Below are 15,000 nucleotides of genomic sequence, written 5' to 3'. Positions count from 1 at the left end.
GTGAGATAGGGTGAAGGAGTGGAGGGTGGAGCGTAAGAGGAGAGGATAGGGAGAGGGTGAGGAAGAGGGGAGGAGAGGAGAGGGTGTGAGTGAAAGAGGGAGAGGAGAGGATAGGGTGAGAGTGAAAGGGGGAGAGGAGAGGAGAGGGTGGAGAAGAGGGGAGAGGAGGAGGGAGTGAAGGAGGGAGGGAGAGGGTGAGAGTGAAAGAGGGAGAGGAGAGGGTGAGAGTGAAAGGGAGAGGAGAGAGGGTTGAGTGAAAGAGGGAGAGGAGGGGAGGTGAGGATAGAGAGATGGTGAGAGTGAAAGAGGGAGAGGAGAGGATAGGGTGAGAGTGAAAGAGGGAGAGGAGAGGATAGGGTGAGAGGGAAAGAGGGAGAGGAGAGGATAGGGTGAGAGTGAAAGAGGGAGAGGAGAGGATAGGGTGAGAGTGAAAGAGGGAGAGGAGAGGATAGGGTGAGAGTGAAAGAGGGAGAGGAGAGGATAGGGTGAGAGTGAAAGAGGGAGAGGAGAGGATAGGGTGAGAGTGAAAGAGGGGAGAGGATAGGGTGAGTGAAAGAGGAGAGGAGGATTGGGTGAGAGTGAAGAGGGAGAGGAGAGGGGGAGAGTGAAAGGGAAGGGGGATGGAGATAGGGTGAAAGAGAGAGAGGAGAGGAGAGGATAGGGTGAGAGTGAAACGAGGGAGAGAGGGAGGGAGAGGGTGAGTGTGGAAGGGAGAAGAGGATAGGGGCGAAGTGAAGAGGGAGAGGAGAGAAGGGTGAGGTGAAAAGAGGAGGAGAGATAGGGTTGGTGAGAGTGAAGAGGGAGAGGAGATAGGGGAGAGGAAGGGGAGGGAGAGTGAATAGGTGAAAGAGGGCGAGGGAGAGATAGGGGTGAGAGTGAAAGGGAGAGGTGAGGAAGGTGAGAGTGAAGAGGAAGGGGAAAAGGATAGGTGATAGTGAAAGAGGGAGAGGAGAGGAGGGTGAGAGTGAAAGAGGGAGAGGAGGGGAGAAAGAAAAGTGGGATGAGAAGTGTAGGGTGAGAGTGAAGAGGGAGGAGGAGGGTTTTGAGGTGAAATGAGGGCTAAGAGGAGAGGTAGGGTGAGAGTGAAGAGGGAGAGGATAGGAAGAGGAAGTGAAAGAGGGAGAGAGAGGGATAGGAGGAGGAGAGGAGGGAGGAGGGTGAGAGAAAGATGGAGAGGAGAGGATAGGGTGAGAGTGAAAGAGGGAGAGGAGAGGTAGAGGGTGAGAGTGAAAGGGGAGGAGAGGATAGGTAGAGTGAAAGAGGAAGGAGTGGATATGGTGAGAGTGAAAGAGGGAGGGAGAGGTGAGGATAGGTGAGAGTGGATAGGTGAGAGGGAGAGGTGAGAGTGATAGGGTGAGAGTGAAAGAGGGTAGTGAGGAGAGATAGGTGAGAGTGAAAGAGGGAGAGGAGAGGAGGTGAAGTGGAGGAGGATAGGGTGAGATGTGAAAGAGAGGAGAGGAGAGGATAGGGAGGAGTGAAAGAGGAAAGAGAGAGAGAGGTGAGAGCAAGAGGGAGAGGAAGGATAGGGTGAGAGTGAAAGAGTTGTTGTAGGAGAAGAGGATAGGGTGAGAGTGAAAGAGGGAGAGGAGAGGATAGGGTGAGAGTGAAAGAGGGAAAGGAGAGAAGAGGATAGGGTGAGAGTGAAAGAGGGAGAGGAGAGGAGAGGGTGAGAGTGAAAGAGGGAGAGGAGAGGATAGGGTGAGAGTGAAAGAGGGAGAGGAGGAGAGGGGTTGTGAGTGAAAGAAGAGGATAGGTGGGTGAGAGTGAAAGAGGGAGAGAGAGGATAGGGTGAGAGTGAAGGGGAGAGGAGAGGAGTAGGGTGAGAGTGAAAGAGGGAGAGGAGAGGAGGGTGAGAGTGAAAGAGGGAGAGGAGGTAGTTAGAGAGTGTAGCGGAGAGAGAGGAGAGGGTGAGAGTGAAGAGATCGAGTGGGATAGGGTGAGAAGAAAGAGGGAGAGAAAGAGGATAGGGAGAGAGTGAAAGAGGGTGAGGAGAGGAGAGGGTGAGAGTGAAAGGGAGAGAGGAGAGGAAGGGTGAGAGTGAAAGAGGGAGAGGAGAGGATAGGGTGAGAGTGAAAGAGGGGAGAGGAGAGGATAGGGAGAGAGGAATAGGGAGAGGAGAGATAGGAGGAGTGAAGGGAGAGGATAGGTCAGTAGAGTATACAAGGCGTCGTATCGGAACGGGCTAGAGTGCAATCGAAAGGGGGAGAGGAGAGGATAGGGCGAGAGTGAAAGAGTGAAAGGAGAGGATAGAGTGAGAGTGAAAGAGGGAAGGAGAGGATAGGGTGAGAGTGAAAGAGGGAGGAGTTGGAGAGGAAGGGTGAGAGCGAAAGAGGGAGAGGAGAGGAGAGGGTGAGAGTGAGAGAGGGAGAGGAGAGGATAGGGAGAGAGTGAAAGAGGGAGAGGAGAGGATAGCGGGAGCTGTGTACAATATTGAGCGGAGCTTCTATGGTGAGATGAAAGAGGAGAGGAGAGGATAGGGTGAGAGGAACAAGGAGGAGAGGAGAGGAAGGTGAGAGTGAAATGAGGGAGAGAGGGAGAGGAGTTAGGATGAGAGTGGAAAGAGGGAGAGGAGCTTAGCATGTGTGAGAGTGAAAGGGGGAGAGGAAAGAAGAGGATAGGGGAGAGATTTGAAGTGGCGAGGCTAGTATAGTGTGAGATTAGCACTAGGTACAGGAGCGGACAGATTATAGTGAGAGAGTGAACAAAGGATAGTGCGAGGATGAGTGTTAGAGTGCACGGTGGAACTGAGATTCAATAGTGCGAGTTGAAAGAAAGGGGGAGTAGTGACTGGCTAGGGTGCGAGAGAAAGGGTAGCGATGAGATGCTCGGGCTAGCGAGCAAGAGTGAACTGGGGCTCGAGAGAGCTTGAAATCGGGGCTGGAACTAGGCGATGCAAAGTGTGATCGTGACAGATGGACGCGGCGAGTGATAGGGGATCTAGTTGACTCAAATCTGGATCTGATCTTCGCGGTATCTAGTCATGCGTTACTATCTAATTGAGTTCGAGATGTCACCCGCTTGATCTTTCGTCTTAACTTGATATCTAGCAAGGTTTGTACTGGATATTCAATTGAACGCTCAATATAGATAGCAATTCCTTATGATCTATTTCTAGATAACGCGTGCTAGGCTCTTAAATGTGATCGATTTACCTCTGATATGACTTGCACGTTATCTCGATCCCCTCTTTAGAGGGAGCTTCGATGTCAAGCGTTAGGCAGTGGCTGTTAAATTACATGTTCGAGCTTGCTCTTTAGTGTAGATCAGAGAGCTACTTTGTCTTGCGTCGATTAACTGGCGAGCGATGAACGACTTGCCCTGAATGTATGATATAGATATAGATCACTGTGTAGATGATATTATCTTTATGTCTAGTGCATATTTACCTTATCTTATAGGAAAGGGAGCAGATAGCACCAGCTGTCGTCGTATAGTCACTGGCTAGCGAGCCAGCGGGCGAGGATGGTGCTGCAATTGATATGAGTGTCAATTTGTAGAGGAGCTTCTAGGCACTGGTGCGAGATACAGATGATCTGGAGGCTATGTGCGATCGAGCACGTCGGTCGATCGATGGAGTATAGTGTTATCTTGAAAGAGTGTTCTCGTACTTATAGGGCGAGGAGTGCACGATGAGGATTATGAGGTCTGACTTAAAGGTATGCGGAGAATGAAAGCGTTACATGCTGTATTTCTAGTATCTGTAGAGAGTGAAAGATTGTTATTGCTAGGCTCTTAAATTTTCTAAATACCGATGATATGTAGCTTATCTGATAGGTTGAGCATTTGACCTCTGTCTAGTCTATTCTACGGGCGTGCGATTGCAATAGTGAGTATTCGTATGAGCGGTATTTATTAGCTTTCCTCGTTAGGATAGGAGAGTAACGTTGTGTTATTTACCTCTTTCTATTATCTGTCGCTTTGATGAGCATAGATGAGCGGTAGTTAGGCTAGAGACGTTTAGCCTGCTAGGTCTCGAGAGTATCTATACCTGTTTCTCTTATCGTAACGGTCCTATAGTATCCCTCTATATAAACTTGCTCTTAACTCTACTATCTAGGTACCATTTTAGTCTTAGCGTAACTGTTGATATTCCCTATATAATCTCTTCTATTAATTTATATATTCGTGCCCGAGTGATCGTATATTGCACTTGTGCTCGATCACATCTGTTTATCTTCTATTACTCTATATTATATTGTTCTATTATAAATATTTCGCTTCTATGATTCTTGATGCGAAATTACCTATTTCTATTATAGTATAGTGAATCTCTATCCATCTTTATAGTCTATGCAATTTCTATTTTCCCTCTTTTCTTCTAGTCTATTAATGTTAGCTTGCCTAGGTCTCTTCGCTGATCTTTATCTTATAAATGCGTTATAGTATCTTCACTGTCTGATATATCCTCTTTCTTTATATTCTATCCTCTTGCTCTCTTATACATCTGTTATATACTATTAAAATTTCTATCGTGCCCGCGTTCGATACTCGTATCTTCAATTTATCTATAGCCCTATTTCTCTTCTCTTATATTTATTTAATCACAGTCTTGCTAGTCTCTTATCAGTAGATCGATCCCTTTTCTATTATCTTCAATTTTCTCTATCCCTCTTGCTATTTCGCTGAACTGTATATATATGCCACGCTGTCTATTATCTTATCTTTTATCTTGCCAATCGTTTTATTATATTCAAAAGTTCTATAGTTCACCTGTGGCCTAGTATATTCTATTATTCTGTATCATTTACATATGTCTCTGCAGTAGAGGGCTGCGTTGTCCGCGGTGATGATTCTGCGGCTCTTACGATTTGATATATTTCACCTCTAGTCGATTCATTCTTAAAGGGCTCGCTGCTGAGTTGACTATTATATGTTCTGCTTAACAGTTCGAGTAGATATCACTGCTTGCTATGCGCTGCATGTGCTATCAGAGACGTCTTTACGCGTCGATTCGCGTATAGGGATAGTATATAAAGTAGTTACGTGTAGCTTGGAGTTCTAGATCGAGACAGTAGTGAGCGTATAGAGATGTATGCAGGCGTATTGCGCTAGATTACGCTGTGCGCTTCGAGTAAATGTCCGAGTCGTGAAAGAGGGAGATGCGGGAAATTGCGCGCGAGAACGAGGTAGAGTAGAGGAAAGGTCGATCGAGAGAAAAGCGGGAGAGGGTTCGAGGAGGGGTGAGATATCAAGAGGGAGATGAGAGGCGATGGCTGAGAGATGAAATAGGGAGAGGAGCGTAGAGGATGATTGCTATGAGTGTCTATGTAGTCAGTAGCGTCTAGGGGCTATTGAAAGATGGAAGCTTGGAGTATAGGGTGAGAGTGAAATCTTGAGAGTATCTCTGATCTGCTCGTTGTGCGCTTGACATGATGGTATTCTGAGGCACGGTTATCGATAGCAACGAGGTCTCGGATCTGATATGGAGGATGCGTGAAAGTCTGGAGAGGAACGAGTATCGGGAGAGATTGAAGAGGGATGCGTATTCACGCGTTGTCGCTAAAGCGTTATAGTCGATTAGAGGGCGAGATAGACCGCTGAGATTCTCTATATGAACTGGAGTAGTTCAAGACTTGCGCGGGAGCTATACGGGTGCTAGTGTTAACTAGTTAGGCTTCTATTATCTTACAGTTATATCGCTATATACCGCTGTTTATTCAGCTTCTCGTTATATATATCAATCTTGAGCTTATCTTCACGTCGATACTATTCCCTCTTGATCTTCTATTTCAATGGCCTCTCGTTTTGACATATGTATCTTCTATTACTCTGGATCTTATACATCTTTCTATTCTTTTTTTTCTTTCCATATTTCTCTTCGTTTAACTTGCTCGCTATCAAATATTTCTCTTCTATTCTTATTTCCTCTCTAATCCATCTTTCTCGTATCTTATCCTGATATTTTATAAATAGTTATAGTCTATTCAATGTTCTATATACCTATGGCTCTTCCGATTCACTTCTATCTTTTCTAGAACTCGTACATAGTCTCTTCAATTTCTCTCTATCACTCTTCATATTCTCTTCACTTTATCTACTCTATCCCACTTTATCTTATGCTATACTTTATATCTATCCAGTCCTCTTTCTATTCTCGTCACTTTCTATGATAGCACTCTCATCTCTTCTCTTCTCGTTCTTCTCTATCACTCTCTTCTCTTATCTTCCAATTGTATCTCTATCCATCTTATATCTCTCTTTAAGGTATATCTATCCATCTTTCTCTTTCTAAATTTCTGCTATACCCTCTTCTCTCTTATATTTTCTTTAATCTAGTATCCTTTTCTATTTATCTTCTTAATGGCTCTATTTTCCCTTACTCTCTCTTTTATCTTATCTGTCTCTATTTACCTTTTATCGTTATCTGAACTTTATAATCTAGTATCACATATGTCTATTCTATTACTTTTCTCAATATACCATCTTGCTATTCTCTTCTCTTCAATATAAGCTATATCACCTCTTTATCTGATATTCAAATGTAGCTCTATGCCACGCTATCTCTTCTAGTCTATTTCTTATCTATCACTCTTTATCGTCTCTTCACTTTCCTATCTATCACTCTTTCTCTCTATTTACGTTTATCTCTATCACCTCTTTATGATTATTTTCACTTCTCTATATCCTCTTTTATTTTAATCTTCATCTTCTTTTACTATTCAAGCTTGCTCTTCTATTAACTGTCATCTATTTCATGCAACTCTTTCTATGCTTTTATAGTTATCTCTATCCCTATTTCCTCTTATCGTCTATTTATCGTCTTTCACTCGTTTCTTTTGAAGAGTCAATTTCTGATATATTCAATCTTTCGATTCTAATTCTATATTTCTATCTGTTTCATCTTTCTTCTTCTCTTATACGTTCTGATCTAGCACTCTTTCGCAGTATCTTTATTGATCTCTCTATACCTCTTTCTCTTCTCGTCTCGTTAATCTGCTATTCAAGATTGTCTATTCCTTCTCTTTCTCTATAGTACAGCTTTCTATGCTCTCGTCTTTCTATCAGAAATTCCATACCTCTTTATATTCTATTCTTTTCTCTTATATCCATCACTTATATTCTATTCTATTTCTCTTATATCCCTTAGTTATATTATCTTATCTTCCCTATTATATCTTCCCTATGTATCGTTATGAAAGTGATATCTTTCCCATATTGTTCTTATCTGCACTTGATCTATTCCATATTCTCTTCTCTTATCTTTCTCATCTATCCCGCTCAACATACTTCCTCACTCTCTTCTACTCTCTTCTATTCTCTCTCTCTTCTCACTTTACTTTCATTCGCTCTCTTCTCCCCCTCTCTATCTCTTCTATTTCTCTTTCTCTCTATCTATTTCTCGTATTTCACTTTCTCTCAGATCTCTCTTTCTCTTCTCTTTACTTTCGATCTCTACTATACCTTATTTCCTATTCCGGCTTTACTTTATCTCTATCCATATTTTATTCTCTTCCACTTTCTACCTATCACTATTTCTCTTAATCTTCTCTCTCTCTATACAATCATTCTCTTCTCTTCTCTTTCTCTCATCCCTATTTCTCTTCTCTTCTATTTCTATTCTTATTCCATCTTTCTCTTCGCTTCCCCCTCTTTCTCTCGATAACATCTTTCTCTTCTATAAATTTTTCTCTATCCCTCTTTCTCTTATTTTCTCTTTCTCTCTATCCCTCTTTCCCTTCTTTCCTCTTGTTACGTATCTCTATCCTCTTTCACTCTTCTCTTCCTTCTTTCTATCTATCACTCTTTCTCTTACTTTCTTCTTTCTCTCTATATACCTCTTTCTATTCTCTTCTATTCTCTCTATCCCTCCTTTCTTCTCTTCATCTTTTTATATCCCTATTCTCTTCCTCTTCTATTCCCTTTTCTCTTTACCTCTTTCGCTTCTCTTCAATTTATCTCTATACCTCTTTATCTTCTACTTACACTTTCTCTTTTAACCTCTTTCTCTTATCTTCACTTTACTCTCTATCACTATTTATCTCTTCTTCTTCTCTTTTATCTATCCCTCTTTCTCTTATCTTCTCGCTTTCTATCATCTATCCATCTTTATCTTCTCTTTTCTTTCTCTATTTCCCTCCTTCTCTTTCTTATCTGTCTTCTATTTCACCTCTTTATCTTCTATTCTATTACACATTGATCTATATCCCTCTTTCTCTATAATATGTCACTTTATCTATATCACTCTTTCTCTTCTAATCTTCATCTTTATCTCTATCAGTCTTCTTCTATTCTCTTATCTTTCTCTCTATCCCTCTTTCTATTCTCTGCTCTTTCTCTCTAATCCCTAAGTCTCTTCTCTTCTTATTTCTCTCTATAGTCCCTCGTTCTATTTATTCTCGTCTGTATCTATATCAACATCTTTATGCTTCTCTGCATTTTTATCTCTATTACCAATCTTTATATTATTATTCAATTTCTATGAACCCTATTTTATATTCTATTATATTTCTCATATTTTCCCTATTTCGCTTCTCGTCACTTTATCTATATACAGCTTATCTTAATATTAAAACTTTCTCTATTTACAATATTTCTCTTTTTGTATTTTTCTTATATGAACGTTTCTACCCTATCACTTTTTCTCTTCTCTTCTCTGTCATCTCGAATCCTATTTCTCTTCTATTCAATTTAAGTCTATATAATATTTCTCTTCTAGTCACTTTTTTTATATCACCTCTTTATATTACTATGATCAATTTAGTTATATCACCTATTTCTATTCTCTTAACTTCTCTATATACTCTTTATCTTCTCTTCATTTATCTCTATCCCTCTTTTATTCTTTTAATTCTCTTTTTATCTAGCCCTATTTCCTCTTCTCTTAAAGTTACATATCTATCAATCTTGCTCTTTCATCTTCCTCTTTCACTTTTTATCTATGCCATCTTTCTCTTTCTTCATCTTTATATCTATCCTCTTTCTCTTCTCTTCAATTTTATCTCTATCCCTATTTCTCTTATCTTCACTTTCTCTCTATCCATATTTTCTCTTCTCTTCTCTTTTTCTCTATTACCTCTTATATTCTCTGCACTTTCTCTCTATCCATCTTTTCTTCTTCTTATCTTTATATATATCCCCTCTTTCTCTTCTCTTCACGTTATCTCTATCCCTCTTTCTCTTCTTCTAGCACTTCTATCTATCCCTCTTTCTATTCTCTTCACTTTATCTCTATCCCTCTTTTCTTCTCGTCTCTTACTTTCTCTCATATCCCTCTTTCTTTCCGTTCACTTTTAATATCTATCCCTTTTTCTTCTCTTCACTTTATACTCTAATCCCTCTTCTCTTATTATTCTATTTTCTCTCTATCCCTCTTTACTCTTCTATTCACGTTATTATCTATCCTCTTTCTATTATCTTCAAGTTATCTCTATCCTCTCTCTCTTCTCTTCATTCTTCTATCACCTCTTTCTATTTCTATTCACTTTTCGCTATCCCTCTTTCTCTTCTCTTCTCTTCACTTGGCGAGAGTGAAAGAGGGAGCGCGAGCGGGATAGGGCAAAAGTGAAAGAAGGTGAGAGGAGAGGAGAGGATGGCGTGAGCGTGAACGCGGGAGAGGAGACGGCTGAGAGGAGAGGATAGGGTGAGAGTGCAAGAGGAGAGAAGAGGAGAGGAGTGAGGAAAAGGGTGAGAGAGAAAGAGGGAGAGGAGCGGATAGGGCGCGAGTGAAAAGAGGGCTAGGAGAGGAGTAGGGTGTGAGGTGAAAGAGGGATAGGGCGAGGAGCGGATAGGGCGCGAGTGAAAGGGGAGAGGTGAGGAGAGGAAAGGGTAGAGTGAAAGAGGGAGAGGAGAGGAGAGCGGTGGAATGATCGTGAAAGCGGCGCCGAGGCGTCTGCGAGAGGCCTAGGGTTCGCGACCGAGAGTGAAAGAGGGAGAGGAGGGAGTAGGGAGTGAGATGTGAAAGAGGGGAGGGCGTGGAGGGGGAGGTAGGGTGAGAGCGTGAAAGAGGGAGAGGAGGAGGCTAGGTTTGAGAGTGAAAGAGGGGAGAGGAGAGGATAGGGTGAGAGTGAAAGAGGGAGAGGAGAGGAGAAGGGCTCGGTAGAGAGTGAAGAGGGAGAGGAGCGGAGAGTGCAGTAGGGTGGAGAGTGCAAGCGGGAGAGGAGAGGCTAGGATAAGGGTGTGAGTGAAAGAGGGAGAGGAGAGGAAAGGGTGAGAGTGAACGAGGGAGAAGAGCGGAGAGGATAGGGTGCGAGGAGTGGAAAGAGGGCGAGGCGCGAGGAGGTAGGGTAGAGTGGCAACTCGGGAGAGGATGCGAGGATATGGCTTCGAGAGTGACAGAGGGAGAGGGAGAGGAAGAGGGAGAGAGTGGCGAGACCGTGAAGAGGGAGCGGAGAGGATAGGGCGCAGAGAGACAGAGTGGAGAGGAGAGGAGCGGTCGGAGTGAAAGGGCGAGAGAGAATAGTGAGAGGAGAGGATAGGGTGAGGCCGAGAGTGCAAGAGTGCGCGAGAGGAAGCGGCTCGGGTGAGAGTGAACGAGGGAGACGAGAGAGGATCGAGGGCGAGCGAGAGTGAATCGAGGGAAGAGGGGAGGAGAGGGTGTGAGAGAAAACGAGGGAGAGGAGAGTCAGGATAGGGCGAAGAGTGAAAGAGGGAGAGGAGAGGAGCGGATAGGGTGAGAGTGAAAGAGGGAGAGGAGAGGATAGGGAGAGAGTGAAAGCGGAAGGTGGAGGAGAGAAGTCGGAGAGTGGATAGGGGTGAGGTGGGGAGAGGATAGGGATGCGAAGGTGTGAAAGAGGGAGGGGAGAGGGAGAAGTGAGCGAGAGAGGGGGGAGAGGAGAGGATAGGGTGAGAGTGAAGAGGGAGAGGAGAGGATAGGGAGAGGTGAAAGAGGGAGAGGAGAGTGAGAGGGCGAGAGGAGAGAAAGAGGGAGAGGAGAGGAGCGTGCGAGAGAGTGAAAGAGAGGAGAGGAGAGGAGAGGGTGAGAGTGAAAGAGGAGAGAGGGAGGATGAGAGTGAAAGAGGGAGAGGAGAGGATAGGGTGAGAGTGAAAGAGGGGAGAGGAGAGGATAGGGTGAGAGTGAAAGAGGGAGAGGAGAGGAGAGGATAGGGTGAGAGTGAAAGAGGGAGAGGAGAGGATAGGGTGAGAGTGAAAGAGGGAGAGGAGAGGAGAGGGCGAGAGTGAAAGAGGGAGAGGAGAGGATAGGGGGAGAGTGAAAGAGGGAGAGGAGAGGATAGGGTGAGAGTGAAAGAGGGAGAGGAGAGGAGAGGGTGAGAGTGAAAGAGGGAGAGGAGAGGAGAGGATAGGGTGAGAGTGAAAGAGGGAGAGGAGAGGAGAGGATAGGGTGAGAGTGAAAGAGGGAGAGGAGAGGATAGGGCGAGAGTGAAAGAGGGAGAGGAGAGGGGGAGAGTGAAAGAGGGAGAGGAGAGGAGAGGGTGAGAGTGAAAGAGGGAGAGGAGAGGATAGGGTGAGAGTGAAAGAGGGAGAGGAGAGGAGAGGGCGAGAGTGAAAGAGGGAGAGGAGAGGATAGGGTGAGAGTGAAAGAGGGAGAGGAGAGGAGAGGGTGAGAGTGAAAGAGGGGAGAGGAGAGGATAGGGCGAGAGTGAAAGAGGGAGAGGAGAGGAGAGGGCGAGAGTGAAAGAGGGAGAGGAGAGGAGAGGGTGAGAGTGAAAGAGGGAGAGGAGAGGAGAGGGTGAGAGGGAAAGAGGGAGAGGAGAGGAGAGGGTGAGAGTGAAAGAGGGGAGAGGAGAGGAGAGGGCGAGAGTGAAAGAGGGAGAGGAGAGGAGAGGGTGAGAGTGAAAGAGGGAGAGGAGAGGAGAGGATAGGGTGAGAGTGAAAGAGGGAGAGGAGAGGATAGGGTGAGAGTGAAAGAGGGAGAGGAGAGGAGAGGGCGAGAGTGAAAGAGGGAGAGGAGAGGATAGGGTGAGAGTGAAAGAGGGGAGAGGAGAGGATAGGGTGAGAGTGAAAGAGGGAGAGGAGAGGAGAGGATAGGGGGAGAGGGAAAGAGGGAGAGGAGAGGAGAGGGTGAGAGTGAAAGAGGGAGAGGAGAGGAGAGGGTGAGAGTGAAAGAGGGAGAGGAGAGGAGAGGGTGAGAGTGAAAGAGGGAGAGGAGAGGAGAGGATAGGGTGAGAGTGAAAGAGGGAGAGGAGAGGATAGGGTGAGAGTGAAAGAGGGAGAGGAGAGGAGAGGGCGAGAGTGAAAGAGGGAGAGGAGAGGAGAGGGTGAGAGTGAAAGAGGGAGAGGAGAGGATAGGGTGAGAGTGAAAGAGGGAGAGGAGAGGAGAGGATAGGGTGAGAGTGAAAGAGGGAGAGGAGAGGAGAGGGTGAGAGTGAAAGAGGGAGAGGAGAGGAGAGGGTGAGAGTGAAAGAGGGAGAGGAGAGGAGAGGGTGAGAGTGAAAGAGGGAGAGGAGAGGAGAGGGTGAGAGTGAAAGAGGGAGAGGAGAGGAGAGGATAGGGTGAGAGTGAAAGAGGGAGAGGAGAGGAGAGGAGAGGGTGAGAGTGAAAGAGGGAGAGGAGAGGATAGGGTGAGAGTGAAAGAGGGAGAGGAGAGGATAGGGTGAGAGTGAAAGAGGGAGAGGAGAGGAGAGGGTGAGAGTGAAAGAGGGAGAGGAGAGGATAGGGTGAGAGTGAAAGAGGGAGAGGAGAGGAGAGGGCGAGAGTGAAAGAGGGAGAGGAGAGGAGAGGGTGAGAGTGAAAGAGGGAGAGGAGAGGATAGGGTGAGAGTGAAAGAGGGAGAGGAGAGGAGAGGGTGAGAGTGAAAGAGGGAGAGGAGAGGAGAGGGTGAGAGTGAAAGAGGGAGAGGAGAGGAGAGGGTGAGAGTGAAAGAGGGAGAGGAGAGGAGAGGAGAGGGTGAGAGTGAAAGAGGGAGAGGAGAGGAGAGGGTGAGAGTGAAAGAGGGAGAGGAGAGGAGAGGGTGAGAGTGAAAGAGGGAGAGGAGAGGATAGGGTGAGAGTGAAAGAGGGAGAGGAGAGGAGAGGGTGAGAGTTGAATGAGGGGAGATGGATAGAGGATAGGGTGAGGTGTGAAAGACGGGGAGGGAGAGGATAGGAGTGAGAGATGAAAGAGGGAGAGGAGAGGAGAGGGGGAGAGTGAACGAGGGAGAGGAGAGGATAGGGTGAGAGTGAAAGAGGGAGAGGAGAGGATAGGGCGAGAGTGAAAGAGGGAGAGGAGAGGATAGGGCGAGAGTGAAAGAGGGGAGAGGAGAGGTTAGGGTGAGAGTGAAAGAGGGAGAGGAGAGGATAGGGCGAGAGTGAAAGAGGGAGAGGAGAGGATAGGGCGAGAGTGAAAGAGGGAGAGGAGAGGATAGGGTGAGAGTGAAAGGGGGGAGAGGAGAGAAAGAAATGGGGAAGGTGATAACCTTTTAGAGTGAATGATTGTAATGATAGTGATAACAACAATGATGGTCATCATAACATTGATAACGATGATAATGATGTTAACGATAGTAACTACGATGATAGTCATCATAATATGATATTACCAACATCAATATCGATGAAAATTTTTGATAATGATAATAAGAAGAACAATTACAAAAACAATATATAGTCGATATTATAATTTTCTCTAGCAATGTTACTGTTATTTTCACACGACACTAACAACGAAAGAAATGTCTTCTGCCATGCTATCTGCAACAACACACACAGGTTTTGCGTTTTTTACCTCAGCTGGAAACGAAGATGGCACAGTGACCTTGGTTGACCTACGCATGAATGGCGCATGTGTTGACGACGTGAACGACATATGTTGCGAGAACTTTGACCTGAACAAACCCCCACCGACGCCAGAGAGGATCGTGTCCATGTGTGGTCAGAGGAACGAGCTCGGCGTCGGGGCGAACTTCCAAGGATTCAATGTGAGTTCTTATTCTTTTTTGTTTTTCCTTTTTTTTTTTTTTTTCTTTTTTTTTTTTTTTTTTTTTTGCTCGACAAGTAGAATCTAAACATCGTATTGTCTCTTTTGGTTTCTTTATTTTTATTATTTTTTTTTTTCTGTTGCCCAATACATGGTTTGTTATAGCTAGTGTTTGGGTGATTCGGATAGGCCTACTTGAAACATTACGAGGATAGATTGTTTTGATTGTTCTTGCTGTTGTCATAAGTAATAGTAATGATGATAAGGAGAATAATGATAATGATCATATTGTTATTGCTATCATCATTGTTAATATTACCATCATTATTATTGTTGTTATGGTTATTATTATCAACTTCATTATCATTATCAACCTTATAAAGCTAATAATGATAAGGATTATGATAATAATACCATTAATATAATTAGTCTTACCCTCAAGACTTACTGAAGTTAACTGCGCACTGTTCCCCTCCCAAGGATAGCCAGGCGCAGTTCGGAGAGTTCCCGTGGATGGCGGCGGTCCTGACTCGGAGTGTGGATGGCACAGGAGGGATCCCCGTGTATGTGTGCGGGGCTTCCCTCATCCACCCGCGCTTCGTCCTCACGGCAGCTCATAATGTGCAGGAGTACGTGTCTTGGTTGTGTTTGGAGTGATTCAGCTTTGTGGAATATCCGCATATTACAGTTTGAATTATTCTGTAGAAATTGTATTTTGGATTGGCATGTTTAGAAATAAGGGAAATGTTTGGTACTTATGGAAAGAAATTCTTATATTTTCCATGTATTACTGTTTAGGCAAAATAGGTTTATTCTTATATTTTACATGACCAAACGTTCACTCCAATATTGTCTTTGTTATGCAAGTAAAACGTATATTTATGAATGAGTTATTAAATAAATATCTCATGTTTTCTGTAGTACTAGATAAATATCTAACAGTGCACTGTTCTCGTATTTAGTAGAAAAGGTGTTATAATTTCAACATGGCATTGATAACTGTAAATCTCTTGAGCAAAATGGTCTCATTGTGCATCAAATGGCCAAGGAAATATCACACTTTCTTCAAACCGCGCCGAGTCCCCGTCCCCACAATGTCTTTTGCTAACAGCTTTTCTCCATCTCCCCTCGCCGCCTCCCTCTCACTCGATAGCAAACAGGCGAACGACCTCACAGTCCGACTAGGCGAGTGGGACTTCAAGAACCCTT

General features: G+C 44.7%; 1 protein-coding gene across 1 annotated transcript in view; it reads left to right on the top strand.

Moving 5' to 3' along the window:
- Positions 1-15,000, top strand: part of LOC122260889 (phenoloxidase-activating factor 2) — a 23,054-nt gene that overhangs the window by 5,289 nt on the left and 2,765 nt on the right. The window contains exons 3-5 of the mRNA XM_043028343.2: positions 13,605-13,792; positions 14,272-14,420; positions 14,945-15,000. The exon at positions 14,945-15,000 is cut by the window's right edge and continues 230 nt beyond it. Of these exons, the coding sequence (XP_042884277.2) occupies positions 13,605-13,792; positions 14,272-14,420; positions 14,945-15,000 (393 nt within the window). The remainder of the gene's footprint in view (positions 1-13,604; positions 13,793-14,271; positions 14,421-14,944) is intronic.

The sequence above is a fragment of the Penaeus japonicus genome, unplaced genomic scaffold, assembly GCF_977035675.1.
Source record: "Penaeus japonicus unplaced genomic scaffold, GWHDUDI00000001_assembly GWHDUDI00000014, whole genome shotgun sequence".
NCBI lineage: Eukaryota > Metazoa > Arthropoda > Malacostraca > Decapoda > Penaeidae > Penaeus > Penaeus japonicus.
The sequence above is the reverse complement of the archived record's forward strand: the minus strand, read 5'-3'. Positions and strand labels throughout refer to the sequence as shown.